The sequence below is a fragment of the Gymnoscopelus braueri genome (genome assembly GCF_963280865.1).
Source record: "Gymnoscopelus braueri genome assembly, chromosome: 17".
Lineage (NCBI taxonomy): Eukaryota > Metazoa > Chordata > Actinopteri > Myctophiformes > Myctophidae > Gymnoscopelus > Gymnoscopelus braueri.
Window position 1 is genome coordinate 5,956,630 of NC_137617.1, and position 19,643 is coordinate 5,976,272.

A 19,643-nucleotide genomic window follows, 5' to 3' on the forward strand; every position below is an offset into this window, starting at 1 on the left:
CCATGCACATCTCTTGTAAACTCTATATAACCCTTTCATTGCGCATTTCCAAAACTTTCAATAGCAGTAGTAGCCATTGTGAAATTACATTTGTAATGTTCAGTTCTCAACCTCATCATCCTGAAAAGTTTGTATGCAGAAAACAGCATGCAGACATATTCCTATGAATATTAGACGACTAACAATTCCAGTCGAGGACAGCCCTACTATATTCAAACATATTCCTGTTAGTATTATATAGCAACATTCTTATTTTTGTAACATGCTGTACTATAGAATATAATTGAGAATAGAATTATATTTTTGTTACTTAACATAGTTCTACTGATATCTATGTTCTGAAAATGTTTATATTGTGTTATTTTCATCTTAATATGAGTATACTGTAACTCAGCCTCCTGGTGTTGTCGCTAAAAGGCAAGTGTCTAAGGAGCAGCATTTTATGAGCCTGCTGACGAGGTCTTGGCACTTGAAAACCAGCCTCTGATTTGCATTGAAAACATCTAAGATTAATACACATTTATTTATCTTTGCAATGGGTTTACAAAATAGTATATAGCGGACCTGTGAGTTGGAACCAGAACAATCTGACAAACCTGACAATAAAAAGTGATTTACGAGACAATTAATACAAGAAACAACAACATTATTTTGTTGCCACCTTTATTGAATACAATGGGGTCATATTTTATGACTTTTTATGGTGACTTGAATTGGAGAACTTATTCAGCAGCATCTTTTCCCTGTAAAAATAGGAATATACTATTAGATATTCAACACTAATCTTTAGTTAAATCTTACTTAAAGATAATCATCCTAACAAACCTTCATATTGCACATGTATTTACCTTGGCGTCACGACCTTTAGCTCTCATCTTGTTAACCTGGGATTCAGCAATGTCAGCACGCTCTTCAGCCTCCTCCAGCTCATTCTGAACCTTTCTGCACTTGGACAGGTGAGTGTTCGCTGCTTCCTCCTACAAATGATAGAGATGGTTCAAAGCCTCAATATTTGAAAAGAGCGTCTTGCAATTATGGCAGCCACAAGTGAAAATTCATCACCATGTATATTTGTCTTACCGCTTCCTCAGCTTGTCTCTTGTAGCCCTTCACCTTCATCTGCAGCTTGTCTACCAGATCCTGAAGCCTGCCAAGATTCTTCTTGTCCTCTTCAGTCTAAAGTCAGAGTGAATTCATAACATTCATAGTTGTATGTATGCTCATGCAATCTATTCATTTTGTCAGATGCATGATGGTCATTAAAGTGAACATGGTATACAGTACCTGGTATGTCAGCTCTTTCACTCTCCTCTCGTACTTGCGGACACCTTTAATAGCGTCTGCTCCGCCTCTCTGGGCACCTTCAACCTCTCCCTCCAGTTCACGCACCTTCACAATTGAATTGTACATTATGAGGTTATTTCTTCTCGTTTCATCATCTATAGACTATAAGCTGTGTTGAGGTAAACTACATCTTACCCTGCCCTCCAGTTTCTGGAGCTGCTTCTTGCCTCCCTTCATAGCCAGGTTCTCAGCCTCATCTAGACGGTGCTGCAGGTCCTTGACTGTGACCTCCAGGTTCTTCTTCATCCTCTCCAGGTGAGAACTAGTGTCCTGCTCCTTCTTCAGCTCCTCGGCCATCATAGCAGCCTGGAAAGTCATGTTTGCATTGTATCGTATGTTAATATGAAGCATAACATGAGGATATCTAATAGATAAGGATAGGGCGTCCTAACTTACATCAGTGATGGCTTTCTTGGCCTTCTCCTCAGCATTCCTTGCTTCTTGAACACTGTCGTCCACTTCACCTTGGACCTGGATCAGGTCAGCCTCAAGCTTCTTCTTGGTGTTCAAAAAGCTTGTGTTCTAAAATAAAGATTCAGTTGAACAATGTAAGTAAGCATGATGTAAATATGTTTTAAATTCTGAATATTGATTTTTTCTTTTTTTTCACTTGCGTACCTGAGAGTGCAACAGTCCAGCGCGCTCACTAGCATCTACCAGTTCTTGCTCAGCCACTTTGCGGCCTCTCTCTGTCTGTTCCAGAGCCACTCTCAGCTCATCAATCTCAGCAACCATGAGGCCATTCCTACGCTCCACCATGGCACCTTGCTCCTTCACATCTTCTTGGCCTCTGAGAGCATCGTCAAGGTGCAGTTGGGCATCCTTAAAGAAATCACATTTGAGGTGGTCACATTAAGAGAAACATCAGAATGTGACTAGTTCAGTGCAGTTCCATTGTTTGAATATGTGTCTAACTAATATGTTTTGCACCTTAAGCTGTCCCTGGACGTTCCTCAGCTGCTTCTGGGCCTCAGCAGCCTGGCGGTTGGAGTGGCTCAGCTGAACCTCCATCTCGTTCAGGTCTCCCTCCATCTTCTTCTTGATCCTCATGGCATCATTTCTGCTCCTGACCTCAGAGTCCAGAGTGCCCTGCATGGAATCAATCACCCTCTGGCTGTTCCTCTTGATCTGTTCCATCTCTTCATCCTTCTCTGCCAGCTTCCTGTCGACCTCACCCTTGATCTGGTTGAGCTCCAGCTGGACACGAAGAATCTTGGACTCCTCGTGCTCCAGAGTACCCTAAAATGTAAGGATCAAAATGAAACATCATATACAGCTACACGGTTTGAATATACAACTTATTGAAATAAATCTAAGACAATTGATAAAAGTTTTACCTCAGCTTCCTCCAGGGCTGTCTGCATCTCTGACTTCTCTGTCTCCACCTGTTTCTTGGATTTCTCCAGCTCATGGATACTCTTTCCAGTCTCACCAATCTGTTCAGTCAGGTCTGAGATCTCCTCTGCAGTTGATTGGAAATAATCAATGAGGAACTTTCCAATCAGCAACTATTTTGTATTTAAATTTGAATAAAGTTGTAGCCTGATCCACAACTGATCTTGAACATTTAATGATGTTTTTTTCTCACTGTTATTAAAAGAATGATGTAGAGAAAGACTCACGTTGCAGGTTCTTATTCTCACGCTTCATGGTCTCCAGTTGGTCCAGAGACTCCTCGTAGGAGTTCTTCATCTTAAACAACTCAGTGCTGAGAGAACGAGCCTCTTTCTGAGCTCCTTCCAGTTCTGCCTGACCCTCTTCATGCTTCTGCTTCCATTCTGCCAAGACCTGCACAGCATTTGTAATGAAATGTGTCATTTACCCCACTTTAAGGACCTGCACATGATTTGTAATAAAATGTGCCATTTACCCAACTTTAAGGAGACAAGAATTAATTTTGTTTCAAAATAATGAGTGTCAAAGCACCTTATCGAAGTTCCTCTGTTTCTTGTCAAGGTTGGCAGCCAGACCATTGGCCCTCTCCACATCAATCATGAGGTCTTCCACTTCACCCTGGAGTCTCTGTTTGGTTTTCTCCAGAGAGGCGCACTTGGAATTCACAGCCTCGATTTGCTCTTCAGCCTCCTGAAGACGCTGGGCTAGCTTCTTCCTGTTGATCAGTGTTGAATGGAATCAAATTAATGTGGGCAATATTTTGCATAGTGAGTGGTGCCCAACAGTGTAAAACATTGGTTCTCAAAGTGCGGTCCGGTGACCACAGGAGTCCTTGGGGGGGATCCAGGGGGTCCCCAGCAAGAGTAGTTAATGTAGCATCAAAATCATTTTAACCACTTTTTCCATTTATATGTTGGCTATTCATAAATAGCAGATCTACAAGCTTCAGAGCACGTTACTTTTTGCCATGCTGCGATCTTGTACATCTGCTATTTTTACGGAAAATATTTGGAAATTTTTAGTAATTTGGAATTTATTTTAATATAAATCTTATCTTCTGGGGGTCCCTGGCACAAAACTTTTGCAGAGGGTGGTACGCAGCCACAGGTAACAATTTGGGGGTCCTTCACATCAAAAGGTTTGAGAAACCCTGGTTTAAAACACTGATGACTTACTTAGCTTCCTCCAGCTCCTCAGTGCGTTGGACAGCATCAGTCTCATACTTGCTCCTCCACTGACACACCTCAGCGTTGGCCTTGGACATTCCACGCTGAAGCTCCGCCTTGGCTTCCTGTTCCTCCTCAAACTGCTCCCTCAGAAGGTCACAGTCATGGCGAGCTGATTGCACAGCATGAGCAAGGGCATTCTTTGCCTGTCAATAGAAAATGGACAAAAAAATGTCAGCTGAATGAAATTACTAAAAAATATATAAAACTAGGCCTAAAAAAAGGGGGAAGAATATGTTCCTCACCTTAACCTCCTCCTCATTGAGTCTCTTCAATTCCTCAATCTGCTGGGTGAAGGCCTGCTTGCCTCTGGTGAGCTGTGAGACCAGAGCTTCTTTCTCCTCCAGTTGACGACCAAACTCACCTAATTGGAAATTTGAATATTCGTTTCAAACATTTCAAACAAATCATCAAGATCACAGGATAACTGTTGAATAAAGCATCATCTATAATTATTTGCTCAAGTACCATCGACAAACCATGTCGACAAAGTAGACTTTAAGATGAACATTTACCGTTCTCTGTCAACAGTCTTGCTCTCTGAGCTCCAACATCATTGATCTGGCGAACGTTCTCATCACTCTTGGCTTTGATTTCACTAAGTTGATCCTCAAGGGTGCGGCACATCTTCTCAAGATTTCCCTGTAAATGAACATTGGACATATTCATCCTTTTTTCTGATTGGTTCATTGTTTTGATTTGAACAGTAAAGCCACTTGATGCAGTCTATCATTCAGCCCTCCTGTTTATAACTTGAGATGGTTTCCTTACTCATCACTGGGTTGGCCATCATTAGCTATGAGGAGAGAACATCACTGCACTGTTTTTATCTACAAAACCTTACTTAACCACTTAAACCCCATATGGTTGAGCGGAGTCCCTCAGGACTAGTGTCTTTTCCGTTTTCTGTTATTGTTGGGAAAGCCTTTGCTGAAAAACCGACAAGCTCAAAGCGACGCATTCCCACAATACGGATGCTGGGCTTTAAGTCGTTCAGAAATTGCCTAATTATCTTAACAGCGCATTAACATTTAGAGTTTGCAAACAAGATTACTTGGTTTTAAACATTCTGAGCTGGGTAAGACTGCCTTTCACTACTATGCCCCACACGTTGAACTGTTTTAAAATTAGAGAATTTCATTTCACTCGATCGCTTTAAACAGTTTGTGAGAAATACTCTGAGATCTGTTTGTACTTTCATATTCTTTGAATATCTGAAATGTCTGTTATCTTGTCATTTATTTTCTTTAATGTTATGCTATGTCAAGGGTGTCATTGGAAAAGAGAGCTTGCCCTCAATTGACATTTCTGAATAAATAAAGGCAAAATGAAAATTAATCTCAATAATTATATTATGCAAAGGCGTTCCATCATACCTTTGCCTTAGCAACAGCCTCCATGTTGCTGGACAGGTCATCGATCTCCATCTTGTATTCACTCTTCTCCTTCTCCAGTTTCTGCTTGACTCTCTGGAGGTTGTCGATCTGTTCACCCAGTTCAGCCACGCTGTCAGCCTGTTTCTTACGGAGAGCAGAGGCAGTGGCTTCATGCTGCAGGGTGGACTCTTCAAGGTCACGACGCAGCTTCTGGAACTCAGCCTCACGCTTCTTATTCATCTCTATCTGAGCAGCGGTGGCTCCTCCAGCCTCCTCAAGCCTCTCACTGATCTCCTCAAGTTCCCTGGAGAGATCAGCTCTCTGCTTCTCCACCTTGGCACGAGCGGCACGCTCCGCCTCGATCTCTTCTTCCAGTTCTTCAATACGAGCCTTTTAAGTTAATGATGTTAGATTAACATCTGAAAGTAATAATTTACTCTTACTTATTATTAATGATTTTACAGAACATAAAAATACCTGGAGTTCTTTGATCTTCTTCTGTAGCTGAGCCCCCATAGATTGTTCATCCTCAATCTTACTCAGAAGCTGGCTTACTTCAAAGTCCTTCCTGTGGAACACAGCACATCATATTTTAGTGTCATTCTGCAGGTGGTTTCTCTCCATGACATTTCATATTGTTGGTCCACATTACTTCTTTATCTTCTCGTCAGACTGCTGCTTGTCATTTTCCAGGTCCATTATGGATTCCTGGGCCAGTTTCAGATCACCCTCCAGCTTTCTCTTGGTTCTCTCCAGGTCCATGCGGAGCTTCTTCTCTTGTTCAAGAGAACCCTCCAGCTGCACAATGATAAATGATTTGTATATCATCATCCATTGAAACAATAAACATAATGTGTTCCAAACATCCAATTTGCTTTGGTAAAACTCACATCATCAACTTGTTGCTCCAGCTTGGTCTTGGCCTTGGTCAGAGTGTTGACTTTGTCTTCCTCTGCCTGCAGGTCATCCAGGGTCTGCTGATGTGCCTCTTGGAGGGCCTTTTTCTCCTTGGTCAGCTTAGCAAGTCCCTCATCCTGAGAGGCCATCTCCTCGGTCAGGTTCTTCACCTAGATGAACCCAACATGAACAGTTTTAATAAGTCCCTTATCCTGAGAGGCCATCTCCTCGGTCAGGTTCTTCACCTGATATAAGCAGAACAGAATTTGTTGTCATGGAATAGATCATTATTGCACTTGGTCGGGCGGAAACCTCATGTGTCCAAAACAGTTACAAGCTTGCAGATCTGCTACTTTTGTGTGTGTGTGTGTGTGTGTGTGTGTGTGTGTGTGTGTGTGTGTGTGTGTGTGTGTGTGTGTGTGTGTGTGTGTGTGTGTGTGTGACGCTGTAGTTAATTTACGAAAAACACAAAAGGTTTAAATATGTAGATAGGAGGTTTCTGCCCGATAGCAACGACTACTAACTTGATAAAACCCCAGAGAGTGTATAATATATACCTTGTTTTCAGTGGCGTGCTTCTCCTTCTCCACTTTGGCCAAGGTGAGCTCCAGGTCATCAATGTCCTTCTTGAGCTCAGAGCATTCATCCTCCAGCTTCCTCTTCTTGGCGGTCAGTTCAGCGTTGATCTCCTCCTCGTCCTCCAGTCTCTCGGTCGTCTCTTTGAGCTTTGCCTCCAACTGGATCTTACTTTTAATAAGACCCTCACATCTCTCCTCAGCATCATTCAATGCTTCATCTCCCTTTTGGTCAATGAAAAAGAAAAAAAAAACACAAGCATGTCAGCATTTGTTCTGGTCAAGACATACTTTTGCAGTTGCCTGTTAGGGAGTACAAACTCTTAGGGAGCATAGTGTGAGAAAGCACAGCTTTGTGATCTGAGGGTGGGAATTGTAAAATGTCCAGTGTACTCAGTACTTACTGATGATGCTGACAGCACAAGGTTATTTTTCTCCTGTGTCAGAGCTACCAGCTTCTCCTCTAGTTCCTTCTTCTTGGCCAGGGCAGTAGAGAGGTCAGTCGTCATCTTCTCGTAGTTCTCCTTCATGTTGGCCAGTTCCTTCTCAGTCTCAGCGCTCTGCAGAAGAGGCTTGATCTTGTAGTAGACCTTCATCCATGGCCAGTGTTTCACAGCGACGAACGAGCGGAGGTTGAACTGGATCGTGAAAGCGGCCTCTCTGTGGAAAAACGGTTGAAGTGTGTCATGATTTTGGACAGTGATAGAAGAAGTATACGCTTTTATTATAGTGATTTTACACTATAACAAAATTGTATTGAACAGTAAGTGTACTTACATACTAAATATTGAATAAATGATGTTTTCAAAGTACCTGATAGCCATCATCTTAACAAACTGCTTCCTCATGAGGTAAGCTCGTGCGAGAGCCTGAGTCATGGTGACCAGAGAAAACAGCTTTTCATCTCGCATCTCCTCCAGCGTACCCAGCAGACCAGCTTTGAAGAACACCTGAACACAATATTACAAACACTGTAACTAAACAACTGTAACATCAACTTTTAGTCCTCTCTTTATAATGTTAAACCAGGTTCACAGTGTGTTTACCTTGGTGTGTCCAAACTTGTACTCATCAACGGGAACGTCAATGGATCCAAGCAGCTTCTCAGAGGCTTTCTTGTTGTCCATGAACGCACCATCGGGACATGCGCTGGCATTCAGTACTTTGTACCTGTTTTGCAGAAGTTCATGGTCATTTTGCGTGCCTCCCGTTAATGGGTTTGGAACTAAAAGCTGCTAGGAAAAGGAATGAATACCTCTGCTTGAAGTCAGCATATGGGATTCTGCTTGGGAAGCCCTTTCTACAGATTCTGATGCCCTCCAGCACACCGTTACACCTTAGCTGATGGATGACCAGGAAATTCTCCATCAGGCCTGTAAAGATGTTGCTCCATTATTATTAGGACAAAATAGTTACACACTGGCCAAAGCATTAAATGACCACCTCACAATTGTTTACGTTTGTATTTTCTGTGTTTACCTGGAGTCTTGGACTCGTTGGGAATCAGGCAACGCACAAAGTGAGGATGAGTTGCCCTCAAGTTCGTCATCAGCATCCCCAAGTTCGCCTATTGAGACATAAAAGAACCAAGTAGGTTTATTATTAGTAAAACGTTCTCCTTTAGATACTAGTTACTTTACAGATATAGATTGTCCTAAAACATACATTAACTACTTAAGCCCTATGTTATACTTCAGCTATTCAAATATAGCTGATCTACAAGCTCATAACTTTGATAAAGAAATTGTTTGATTCCAACATGAAAAGACGTGCTTATTTCTTATTTGGATATAATGTTGTTAATAATAATGCTTAATTCTTACAGGAATATAATGTTGATAATAATGAATAAATATTCTTACCCTGAAAGCACTAGACACAGTCTGCATGGAACCACCCTTCTTCTTGCCTCCCTTCTTTGTGTTATCTGTTTATATTTGTTAGAAACATTAAATCAAATCAAAACCAATTTTCAACGACCAAGGTCGAACTAAAGTCCTGGACAAGAACAAATAAAAAAAAACGTCACACAATGTCCATGATAAAAGGGAGACGAGAGGAATGTATAGAGGGAACAAGAGCTTGAGAGCACAGGTACATTTGGGAAGGCAGGGAAAGGGGCTGAGGGGGGGTTCTGTCACAGTCACAGACTTTGCCTGTCTTGTCTAGGTCTTGTATTTCTATGTGTTATCTTCTTGTTCTAGTTTTCATGGTTCTATGTCCATGTCTCCACAAGCTGTATCTCATGTGTAGGGAGACCCGGGACAAAAGTAACACTTTTTGTATTTGCCTTCATAATTCACAGACTACTTGAAATATCCTAGTCATCTTTTGCTATAAGAAACATATATATGTGCCCTAATTAATAATACAATTTTTAAGCTTTCACTAATAAGGACTAGACTAAAATATTAATTTGAATGCAATAAGTCACAGTGTTACAATTGCCCCCGTGACGGGGGCAGTTGTAACAGTGGTTGGGGGCAATTGTAACACTGTAAAAAAATAAGTCATATTAATACACTTTATCTCAAATAAAAGCACATCACTAAGTCATATGTATTTTTTATAATTTAACAGTTTTACTTACGAATGTTTTATATACATAATTACAATTATTTTGTATTTTTATTAAAATGATTTTATTTTTCAATTTTGTTTTTTTTCAAATGTCGCATCGCGACGCATTGTGAGCTTGTAAATCTGCTATGTATGTCTATTTTTTATTTAAATGTATTTTTACTTTGAAATGTAGTGACATTTAGTGAAATTTGTTTTACTAACACAAAAGTATGAAATCCCAGACAAAAAATCTGCTTGCATTGAAAACACATTGTTACAATTGACCCCGGTCACTTTGTTACAATTGCCCCCGATGGGGCAACCATGATAAAATCCCATTATTCTATCTAGAAACACCTATACAAGCATAGGCTGCTGACGTTAATTTGCGACCAATAACATAGAGATACAATTCATCCAAGTTTAAATTAGCTGACATCTTATCTTTAGACAGCAGAAGGAACATACCGTACACTCAAAAATGTACATTTACACCTCAAAATCAGTTTTTTGTTGAAAACTTCTGCTGAGATGAAATGATAATTATATCCTTCCATAGGCAGAGAGAGGACCATACTGAGCATGTGCACAAGAAGTCTCACCCCTCTAGCTTATTTCTAATTAGAGTTATTGAGTGTGTTACTTTTGCCCCCTGTTACTTTTGTCCTGGGTCTCCCCTAATCAGTCCTCATGTGTATATTAGTCTTGTTCCTCAGTCAGTCCTTGTCGAGTCATTGTTTGGTGTCACAGAGATTAATAAACATACCTTCAGGCTCAGGTGGGGGATAGAACACAGCCAGCAGTTTAACTGAAGACTTCTGGAACAGCTGAATGACAGAGTCGTTCAGGGGGTCCTTGTTCTTCTCAAGCCAGCCTGTGATGCTGTAGTCCACAGTTCCAGCGTAGTGGACCAGGGAGAAGTGGGCCTCACCCTTGCCTTTGGCAGGCTTGGGCTTCTCAAAGGCCTTGTTCTTCCCAAGATGCTGGTCAATCAACTTTTCGGCGAAAGATTTGTCCGAAGACTTTGGGAACATGCACTGCTCTTCAAGGATGGAGAAGATGCCCAAGGGCTTTGTAAAGGAGACAAAAGAGAAAATGACAAAAACAATATTAACATCATGTCCATTAACGGACAAAATAATTGAATACCTTCTCAATTAGCTCAATGCAGACAGCCAAGTCCATGATAATATACAATAATATAATAATAATAATAATAATAATAATAATAATAATAATAATAATAATAATAATAACAATAATAATAATAGTAGTATACTTTCTCAATGAGCTCAATGCAGACAGCCAGGTCCATGATAAAATATAATAATATAATATAATAATAAAAGTATACCTTCTCAACGAGCTCAATGCAGACAGCGAAGTCCATGTACATACCTTCTCAATGAGCTCAATGCAGATAGCCAGGTCCATGATAATATATAATAATATAATATAAACATAGAAAATATTGTTCCTATAAAGAAACAATGTGGGCTCGCATTAAAGACAAAAAAAATTAGTTATAAAACGTACAAATTCAGTTTTACTCTGTATCTCTGTCTTTGCGTTGTGTGTGGGTGCAGACTGGCCTCCGGTTGATCAGATTGGGAGCGCCTGGTGGAGTGGCAGTGGAGTATATGGGGTGTGTGTGAGTGGGGGGGGGGGGGTCGGAGCTTACAGTGTACAAACGTTTTAGCATCAAAATATACTTTGAGTACCAAAGTCAAAGTACTCAATGTTCAGAAAATAGCAGATCTACAAGCTCATAACGCGTCACATTGTAGATCGGCTGTGTGTGGTTACTGTAGGTTTTGTATTCATAATAAATTCTGCAAAGTAACAAGTAACTAAAGCTGTCAAATGCTGTCATTGTAGTGGAGTAGAAGTAACAAAAAAGGAAAGGAAAGTAAAAGTACCTCAAAATTAAACCATGCATGGTAAGCACTTGCATAGTACTTGAGTAAATATACTTAGTTACTTTGCAGCACCACTGCCTGACAGCCAATGACTGACAGATTAGGTAGCACCAGCTGCTACTGATTGCTAGAGTGTGTAGGTGCATGGGTTTACATTAATGGTCTTATCAAAATGTGTACATCGCACAGCTTAGATCTTTGGATTAAATTGGAGAGCAGACCTGTGCGATCTTGGTGATGTAAAAAGCATGTCTGTAGTGTAAACAATGCGGCCACAGTGACTTTACGAAAACACTGGGCATTTCTCCTCTGTCCTTCTCTCTCCCCACTAGCAAAACCCATTGGAAATGCATTGGGTGCTTAAGTTAAATATTTCCAAAACTACAAATAATTTCAAAAATAAAAGTACCGAAGCACACGTGTCCACAGTAAGTTGGATTTTCTAAAGTTTGAATGGAGTTTCTAAGTGAAAGTATGTGGGAGTAGTTAGGTGCCATACTTTTGGGGGAGAATAAATAAATTGTGAAGATATCTATAGTGTGCTCGCCGAGCCCACAATAATAATAGTATACCCTCTCAATGAGCTCAATGCAGACAGCCAAGTCCATGTACATACCTTCTCAATGAGCTCAATGCAGATAGCCAGGTCCATGCCGAAGTCAATGAGATCCCAGGGGATGCCTTCTTTTTTGTACTCTTCTTGTTCCAGAACAAACATGGTGTGGTTGAAAAACTGTTGCAGTTTCTCATTGGTGAAGTTGATGCACAGCTGCTCCAGGGTGTTGAACTGTAAGTGGAAATATCATTAGCCCAATATCTTGTAATTGTTTAATTGTGACAAAAATAATTAGTCTCCCACTTAAAAAAAGTCCATGCTTACATCAAAGATTTCAAAACCAGCGATGTCCAGCACACCAATGTAGGAGTTTCTCTGCTGCTTGGTGTCCAGCATCTCGTTGATCCTGATGACCATCCAGAAGAACTCCTTCTCATAGAGGGACTTGGCCAAGGCACCGACTGAGTTCATTACCTAAGGACATAGGTAGGGGTGTGAATTACACAATTTACAATGAGGAATTCAGGCATTTAGCAGACGCTCTTAATCCAGAGCGATTTACAGTAAGCAAGGAAAATACGAGGTAATACATCAAATGCATAGCAATCTAGGATCATAGATAAACCAAGAACCATCATCATCAGTCTAAACAGTATAATATCAAAACAATCAATAATCTGTAGGATACATTGAAACTATACACACTATAGGATGCCAGGTCTACAAATGAACCTGGCATCTGTCTACATAACATCAATATATAATTTGACAAACTGGTGGTGTAGTGGTGAGGCCAAAATTGGTTCTGCCTGGTTCTCCTCAGTGGCTGGAGCAGTTCATCTGAATTTGCACGTAGCCATTGACCATTACCATGTGCACGGAACAGCGAAGCCCATTTTTCGATTTCACCAAATCTCAGCTGTATATTAGCGTTTTTGTGTCAAACAATGTCGCCATGGTTACGGCTGCCCAGCAGTGGTATGGCCCCGGGAGCTATGGGACTAGGGTTTAACATTTTCGGGGAAATAGCTAATTTTAATTCCCGGGAATTTTCAGACCTTTTCCCGTTAAAGGGTAAAAAAAAAGAAAAATAAGTGCCCACTAAAATGCATTTATATGTAGATACTTAATTAGCCAATTTGATATCGAGGTGCCCAAATGTCCCTATTGTGTCCACCTATGAACTTGCACTAATAATGACTTAAGTTGATTTTTAAAATCAATAAATAGTATTTCTTAATTATGAGAGATCTGCCCTGTTGCAGCAGCACAGCAGCAGGTGAAGACGATTAACTTAAATGAGGAGCTGCGCTGTGCACCCAAAACGCACTCAAACAATGTAAAAAAAACTATCACATTCTAGCTGCTGAAATAAACGTTCCATTTGTATCATTATTGACAAGAGAACAGAACATGGATGTTGTTTGCAAAATGATTATTTATTTATTGTCCATCAGAGCGCCGGTGAGGTCATAGCTTATCTCTACTTTTGTAGGATATTGATAGCCTAAACTTGTAATTTGTTTGCAGTTATTAATTTATATTAGGCTACTTGCTGGATATTAAGACTAAATTTTGGGATGTTGGCTGTATGTTGTCAAATGTATTAATCTATATTTTGTTGTTGATCAAATGTCGGGTTTTGTAGTGTGATTTTGATGTGCACATGCATGCGCTGCCACTGACAATCAATGAGACAGACAGCTGTTGTGCAGTTCACTTGTTCTACTGGGTAGTTCTACTAAAATGGTAGTTTGAACGTTCTAAAATGCAAGTGTAGGTAGGGTAGGCTACATTAATGATGATAAAAAAATCGGACCACATCGGTTTGATACTTTCTCTCTCTCTCTCCCTCTCTCTCTCTCTCGCAAACGCTCTCTCTTGCTCTCTCTCTCTCCAGCTCTCTCTCCAGCTCTCCAGGCAGTCTCTCCTCTCTCACTCTCTATATCAAAGCATTGCTTGGCTTGCGCGCATTTAAGCTGGAATATAGGCTCGAAATCAAACCTACCCACTGTTTATGCAGCGTTTCACTTGATGTTGAATCTCAACTAGTCAACTGGTGTCTACCGTATTGACAGCAGAGGAAACGGTGAAATCAGCGTGCGCAGGGCAGGCAGGGGGCATCACGGCCACTTGTGTTTTATTTTGTTCATTACTGCTACATTCAGTGCGTCCCATATTGGTTCAAAACGGGACGATGGGACCCTGCCCTGGTCGGCAACGCGGCAAGTAACTTGGCTAATTATAATAGTAATTCCTCCGCGCTGTAGATAGGCCTTTCTACTAATTAGTATTATCCTCCTACGTGCGCATATCCTCCTACGTGTATGGACTAGTGCTATCTAAATCACATTTTAGCCTTTGCATAAGCCTGCAAGGTCGTCAAAGCTAAGGCAACTGATACGGGCTAAGGTGAAGTCTGAAGAGGTGAGTCTTCAGATGTGAGATTACGGCAGAAGATTGGGAGTGAGTCTTCAGTTCTAACTGCAATGGGAGTTCGTTCCACAGTTTGGAAGCCAGAAGGGAGAAGAGTCTGTCCCGGGTGTTTTCGGGAAGGTTCTAACAGCTTCCCTGTGTTAGCTGATCTGAGTGGGGTTGTATGGTGTAGTGTTTTTTTTTATAATGATATATAAGGTATAACAATACTGTTAAAATAATACATCAGAGGTGCATTGAACTGCACATGTTTCTGCAGAGTGCTCTTCATATATTTAATAAATAAATAGAAATGACTTTGAATAATGTTGGAGGATCATTTTATCTACAGAAGCTGATTTAAGACACAACTCAAAAAGATATTAGAGTTCTTATGGTATGCTGTGTTGAGAATATAAGGTGTATATGAAATCAGAACATGGAATTAATGTAATTTACTCACCTGTGGCACAGTTTGTCCCTTAGTGACATACTCGTTTCCGACTTTCACTCTGGGGTAGCAATACGCCTTAAGCATCTCTGCTGAGTTTATACCCAACAGGTAGCCAATCTTGTCAGCCTCTGAAATGTTCATACAATTTGCAATTTACAACTTAGGCATTTAGCAGACGCTCTTAATCCAGAGAGCGACTTCTCACTGTGAGGCGACAGCGCTACCGACTGCGCCACCGTGCCACCGTAAACGGTAAAATATAAAAAAATAAAATAATGGAAATATATTGACAATATATTTAGCTTAGTCCATTTAGAATATAATAATAATAATAATAATAATAATAATAATAATAATAATAATAATAATAATAATAATAATAATAAAGATTAGCTCACCCTCCGTGCCGTCAGGTTCTGCCTGTTCTTCACGCTGCTTCTGTTTGAACCTCATGACACCATGATGCATCACTGCACCGGTGAACTTGTAGATCATCTGTTTTTCCTCACCGTTGAAGCCCAGGACGTCAATAGCATCCTGATGTCGATAAGCAGAGATGTATTCAAAAGATTAAGATTAAGCATTGATTAACAAACATCATTTAGAACTGTGTACAACTCAACAGTTAACAAACCAACATACAGTATAAGTATATATACATGGTATCTGCACATTTCTAAAGTGACAATTTAAGGACTTTTAAGACCTATACAATAAATAAGTTGAAATAAAACAAATAAGTTATCAACAAACTATACTATACAAATTGTCAAACATTGGCCAAATTGTCGAATATTAGAAAGAGTCAAAGAATGTGAAAAAATGTAGATCGGCTATTTTCACAATATTTATCTGTAGAACCGAGTCAAACTAAATGTAATGCCTCAACTGCTACAATTCCAAGTGCTTGTCAGGATGGGGGGGTCCCCAGTTCAAATAGGATTATTTTGGGGGGTCACTGCCTGAAAGCTTTGAGAACCACTGCTTTATAAAATGCATTTTGCAGAGCAACTGACTGCAGTCCACACTAGTGAGTATTAGAAAGAAACAAATATGTTCACTGACATCAGTAGCTTCCAGCTCCTCCTTGTCGTTAATGCTGGCCACAGTGATCTGACCCATGCTGATCAACGGGAAGTCGTAGGGGTTGGAGGAGATCAGACACATTTCTTAAAAGGGATTAAAAAAGGGTGAACATGTGTTTTTATTCATTCATTTATGTTCTCACTGCATCATCAGTAATTCCACTTACCAATAATCTCAGGTTTGTGGTTGGTCATCATCTGGAAAAATATGTGGTAACCTCTCTCTGCAGGAAGCTGATAGGTCACTCTAGACTTCTCCAGCAGATCTATATGGGTTGTACATAACTCATACTAATGATAATAATAATTTATAAATAAATAATAATAATAATAATAATAATAATAATAATAATAATAATAATAATAATAGTAATAGTAATAATAATAATAAATATAATTACAATTACAATTACAATTACAATTACAATTACAATTATTATAAAACAATAATAATCTATATGGGTTGTACATAAAATGTAATCCTCAAATTAACGCATATATAATTTATCATCCATGAACTTCATACTTACATGTCTCAATATCAGCACTGGCCAGTTTACCCGTTGAGCCGAAATGGATTCTGATGAATTTACCCTGTTTGATATACAACAATTAGTTGCATCTACACTGTGGAATTATTGCAGGTTTTCTCATAAAATGTCATTATTTATACTTACAAAGCGAGAGGAGTTGTCATTCCTCACAGTCTTGGCATTACCATAGGACTCCAGCAAGGGATTGGCTGCAATAATCTGATCCTCCAGTGACCCCTAGAATGTTTTACACATCGCCCAATTTAAAATTTGAATTGCTATATCGCATATAAATGCTTTATGTTCAAATATTTTTTTTTTTTGTTAAAAACCTGTACACATACCTTGATTTTACCGGCCGCCGATTTATCTCCACCAGAACTAGCTGTTGCAAAGTACTGGATGACACGCTTGGTGTTCACAGTCTTTCCAGCACCGGATTCTCCACTGTTTATAAATGCATACATTTAGAGAAATGCAGTTAGTGAATTTGTTGTCAATGTTGCTTTTTTAATGCCTATTAGATGGGAAACTTACGTGATCAGGACAGACTGGTTCTCTTTATCTGTAGAATGTAAAGCAAACTTTTAGTCATGGATACAGCACAAAACCATTATAGTTATATATATATATATATATTTTTGTTTTACATTGTCCTGACTAGTACGTACCCATCAGCATGAACTGATAAGCGTTGTCAGAGACAGAGTAGATGTGGGGTGGAGCCTCAATACGCTTCTTGCCTCTGTAGGCATTTACAACCTCCTGGTCATACACTGGGAGCCACTTGTAGGGGTTCACAGTTGCACAAAACAAGCCAGAGTATGTCTGAAGGGGAGAAGAGAGAGAACATTAACATCATACAACATAGCACTGACCATGCCACATATCTGGGACAACGGATCACTAGAGCAGGGATTACAGTCACGAGTTGCAAGTGGCATCAACTAATGAGCAAGTTAACTTCAGAACCATGAGTTTGTTTGAATCTGTCATTTTATGGATTTCACTTCATGATATAACGTGTGCTCTGTATTTTTCTTTCTTTGCTATCGACAGGTGCAATACTGTACTGTTCTCAGCATGTAGAAAACCTTACATAGATCATCCATGCTGCATAACGCTCTTTGAGGTTATACAGGACAGTGGCTTCAGTGAGGTGGGTCATCATGGCCATATCCTCAATTTTATCATACTTGGGAGGGTTCATAGGGGTGACATCAGCCTCAGGCACAGTTTTTTCCTAAAAATAAAAACACAACTTTAGAATGTCTTGCAATTACAGTTGTACTGTGTCACTATTTTATTTCAGATCCACCTCTACCTACGTACCTCCTTCGTAATGAGCGTTTCCACAGTGACTTTGCCACCGTCCTTCTTTAGGATTTTACACTTGACGTACAGCTCCTTAACATCAGTTACAAATGCTGCAGATTTGGCATCAAAGGGCGAACTTTGAGCCTCCATTCTCTCCTTCTCTGGCTTACGGAGGTAAATGGCGGCCGGGCCATACTGCTCCATCTCTGCGTCCGTACTCATGGTGGCGGCTTTCTGTAGACAGACAAATAGATGGTGTTGATGCCTTTGCTGATCTGAGCAGATAATTGTAGGACTATTCTTATGGTTATAGCTTATTATACAACAGGTAGTTCCGACCAAGCAATCTGATTGGTTGAAATAGCTATCTAGCCGTGCTTCAAACCAGCATGATAGCACGGGCCTAATCACATTAATAAATCACTCCGCACTGCAGTCCGCACCTGATTAGACCAAATATGGCACAGCTGTGCTGTGACGCCACGCTGTCCCACGGTAGGAAAACAAACAGCACGGCGAAAATAGCCGATCTACAAGTTCACAACGCGTCGCCAGGTATCGCACGGCGAAAATAGCCGATCTACAAGTTCACAACGTGTCGCCATCGTGACGCGTTGTCAGCTTGTAGATATTAAGTTATTTTGGCCACGTGACACGATCGTACGACGGAGCATATAGCCTACTGGAATTCATTCCACTGCACAAGCATTGATAGCTCAGCTGTGTTGATGAGACGGTGCCTTAGAGCGCTGCTACAGGGACTATTTAATGTCACAGTCAAATAAATTCTTCTCTTTACAGGGAAACGGTTAATAGCGAAACATTTTTATTATGAATTGCCCCACAATATGAATACATTTGGATGTGTTTTGTTGGTAACTGTTGTATAATCGCAATATTACACTCGAGGGTGTGCTTTACCTTACATTATTGGCACTTCAGTGATGCTCGCGGAACTCGGCTCCGCCTCGTTCCTGACCGCATCACTGGCGTGCCAATAATGACGGTAAAGCACACCCTCTCGTGTGATATTGTTTAAGTGTATCCCAGGTCCAGAGCGTTAGTGTGTTCTCTCCAACGCCCTGCCCTGCCAGGCGCTCTGCTCTGCTCATAGACCGAAAATTCTACTGCCGTGCAAGGTCTCCATCTTTAGTAAAAATAAACAAAACTACTTTGCCACTCACCGAAACAAAGGCTGTTTTGTGTTTTTGAACGTCTAATTTTCCAGGGTGGGAAGCCGCTCAGGACCCCACCTCCTCTGTATAATACACTTTTTGAGCAGAAAATAAAACATGTCCACCAGACGGAAATTATATTATTTACTCCACTGCGCCCTCTACAGATTTGGTCAATGGTAATTTATATTGACCAGATTTGTAGAGGGCGCAGTGGAGTAAATAAATAATTTCCATCTGACATATTTTATTTTCTGCCCAAAAAGTGTATTACACAGAGAAGGTGGGGTCCTGAGAGGCTCCCCACCCTGGAGAATAGACGTTCAACAACACTGCCTTTGTTTCGGTGAGTAGCAAAGTAGTTATGATTATTTTTTACTAAAGACGGAGACCTCGCACGGCAGTGGAATTTTCGGTCTATGAGCAGAGCAGAGCGCCTGGCAGGGTGTTCGAGACGCCCTGGACCTGGGCTAAGCTTAGTGTAGGTTTAATAGAAAAATTATGAACACTCACTTTTTCCCTCTACCAGTAGCAGTGGAACCTTGTGTTCAACCCCTAAGTGTGAAAGAAACACATCATTTTTTGGACATTAACATGAGTTGAATGGTTCAATACAATTCATATTCATGAATTAAATTAGATTATTTGAATCCTATTGTTCATTCTTGCCACACACCACTGCATAAGTTCTTATTAGTTACACATATAAAAAGAGTGATCCATTTTGATATTATTAGCTTTATTACATGCAATGAAATGACATGATGCTTGCCCATTCAGTTCTTTTCATTTGCGTGTTTGTTATTAGCTTATT

General features: G+C 40.3%; 1 protein-coding gene across 1 annotated transcript; it reads right to left on the reverse strand.

The window, feature by feature from the left end:
• Window positions 1–702: 702 nt before the first annotated feature.
• Window positions 703–17,876, reverse strand: LOC308104029 (myosin heavy chain, fast skeletal muscle-like; the record flags this gene model as incomplete). Its single annotated transcript, XM_080454284.1, has 39 exons — window positions 703–743; window positions 849–977; window positions 1,081–1,176; window positions 1,285–1,389; window positions 1,480–1,650; window positions 1,741–1,866; window positions 1,963–2,166; window positions 2,275–2,583; window positions 2,682–2,806; window positions 2,967–3,132; window positions 3,271–3,454; window positions 3,915–4,111; window positions 4,211–4,329; window positions 4,481–4,607; window positions 5,342–5,731; window positions 5,819–5,909; window positions 5,994–6,139; window positions 6,232–6,408; window positions 6,796–7,038; window positions 7,218–7,473; window positions 7,627–7,763; window positions 7,860–7,983; window positions 8,069–8,186; window positions 8,293–8,380; window positions 8,676–8,740; window positions 10,142–10,445; window positions 11,911–12,081; window positions 12,175–12,324; window positions 14,729–14,847; window positions 15,118–15,256; window positions 15,785–15,888; window positions 15,972–16,070; window positions 16,335–16,398; window positions 16,482–16,574; window positions 16,682–16,784; window positions 16,875–16,902; window positions 17,009–17,165; window positions 17,437–17,580; window positions 17,670–17,876. The coding sequence occupies 39 exons, from the start codon at window positions 17,874–17,876 to the stop codon at window positions 723–725; spliced, it is 5,796 nt and encodes a 1,931-aa protein (XP_080310410.1). The 3' UTR covers window positions 703–722.
• Window positions 17,877–19,643: the final 1,767 nt, after the last annotated feature.